General features: G+C 54.3%; 1 protein-coding gene across 1 annotated transcript in view; it reads left to right on the top strand.

Moving 5' to 3' along the window:
* The window catches only part of DMP1 (dentin matrix acidic phosphoprotein 1), a 2357-nt gene extending 2305 nt beyond the window's left edge, over positions 1 to 52 (top strand). Inside the window, exon 7 of the mRNA XM_009702818.1 lies at positions 8 to 52. Within this exon, the coding sequence (XP_009701120.1) occupies positions 8 to 52 (45 nt within the window). The remainder of the gene's footprint in view (positions 1 to 7) is intronic.
* Positions 53 to 1748: the final 1696 nt, after the last annotated feature.

Below are 1748 nucleotides of genomic sequence, written 5' to 3'. Positions count from 1 at the left end.
CAACAAGCCTGCCGCCGACTACGATGACAACGACTGCCAGGATGGGTACTGACGCGTGCCCCACTGCCTCGTCGGCACTGGGAGGTATGGGGGTGGAGGAGGGGTTTAATTTATTTGCTATATAGCCTGGTTGACTTCTTCCTGAGAAGATGCTGTGGATAAAATGGAGGTGGGTTCGCCGGGGCTTAACCTGGGCACATTACACAGGGCACCAAGTGGGAGGTGATGCCAGCCAGGGGGAAAACGCCAAACCGCGGCGAGAAAAGCCATTTCCTACACCAAACCGGAGAGCAGCCGAGAGCTGCGAGTGCCAGCAAGGTGATGCTGCCCGCTTGCTGCAAGGGCACAGGAACTGCTCGGCGCTCCGGGAGCTGCGCCTGGGCATGCTGGGTGGAAAGGTGCCTGCCTTCCCCCCTTGTATTTACCTACCACTGCCCTAAAAGCATCTGCCTGAACTCCAACGGGAGCCCTCCGTTAGCTCCACGTCCTGCACATAAGAAGGAAAAGCTACGGCTGGTGTGCACGCGCGGTGCCTGGGCTCCGCGGTGCGTGATGTACCACTTCGGGGTGGGATGTATGTAATATTTTGTAAGAAATGTACAGAAAACATTATCTCGTATCCTTTTTTTTGCACTTGTATTTCAAAGCTGAAGTGTACCCTGTTGATTTCTTTAATTACCATTAAAACCATCGAACTCCACGGTGCTGTTTTTCTCTCCCAGGGGAGTCGGGTGCTGCGATTCGGGGTGGGACTGGTCGGACTGGAGCGATCGGGGAGCAATGGGTAGGCTGTTTGCACGGGGAGCCGCAGCATGCTGAGGTGAAGGGGAAAGCAGAGGCTGAGGGGTGTTCCCATCCCCCTATTTCCATGCACCCCAAGGGCCACCCCTGCCCCGAGGTGACCCAGCAGTGGAATGGAAAAGCTGGCTAACGACCCCAACGAGCTGGGCCTGGGGCTTTGCTATATTATGGCCATCATCTGCTGCAACGTGAGCAAGGGTTGTTCTGATTTTCTGGGGGTGCTGGGAAGGAGATGCTCGCCTGGACCACTGGCTCTGGGTGCTCTCGGTGGTCTCTGGCACCCGGTCCCCTGCAGCAGAGATGCGGGTGAGCAGCGGGCAAAAGGAGTTATCATGGGCTGGTAGATCATGGGAAAAACCTCTTTTACTCAGTATGCCTTTTATTTATTTTTTTTTTTCTCCTACCAGCAAGCAAGTAAACAATGCATTATTTGTTTAAAATCCCATCTGGGCTCTTCTTATTTGTTCGCGCGTGTATGACGAGGTGTACGGCGTGGGTACCGATGCTGACGGAGGAAGCTGCGGGCTGGTGCGTAGCTGTGCAGTTGTGCAGCGTGAAGTTGTGGCTCCGCAGGGGATGGGCTCCAAGGGCTCGGCGCCCGTGGGTGCATGCCTTTCAGCCGCCTTGGGTCAGCGGTGTTGTTGCTGGGCATTGCAATCCCAAATTCAAGAACCAGTAAAGAAACTAAATCATTTTTTACTGCTTAGAGCAAAACTGCACTTGATTTGCAGACTCTTTCCACCACTGCAAAAGCTGGGAGCTGAACAGCTCCTGGATTTAGTGGAATTTATGTTTTCATTTCCACCCTGTGTAAGCTTTTTCTACTTCTGTATGAGATCAGCTCTGAAACGTGGAGCTTCCCCAGGCTTCTCCCCTGGGAACGAGCCTCTTTCCTGACCCTGCCTCCTCCGCCCCACCGACCCCCACTTCACAGTGGATATCTCGGC

The sequence above is a fragment of the Cariama cristata genome, unplaced genomic scaffold (assembly GCF_000690535.1).
Source record: "Cariama cristata isolate BGI_N322 unplaced genomic scaffold, ASM69053v1 scaffold25080, whole genome shotgun sequence".
Classification (NCBI taxonomy): domain Eukaryota; kingdom Metazoa; phylum Chordata; class Aves; order Cariamiformes; family Cariamidae; genus Cariama; species Cariama cristata.
The sequence above is the reverse complement of the archived record's forward strand: the minus strand, read 5'-3'. Positions and strand labels throughout refer to the sequence as shown.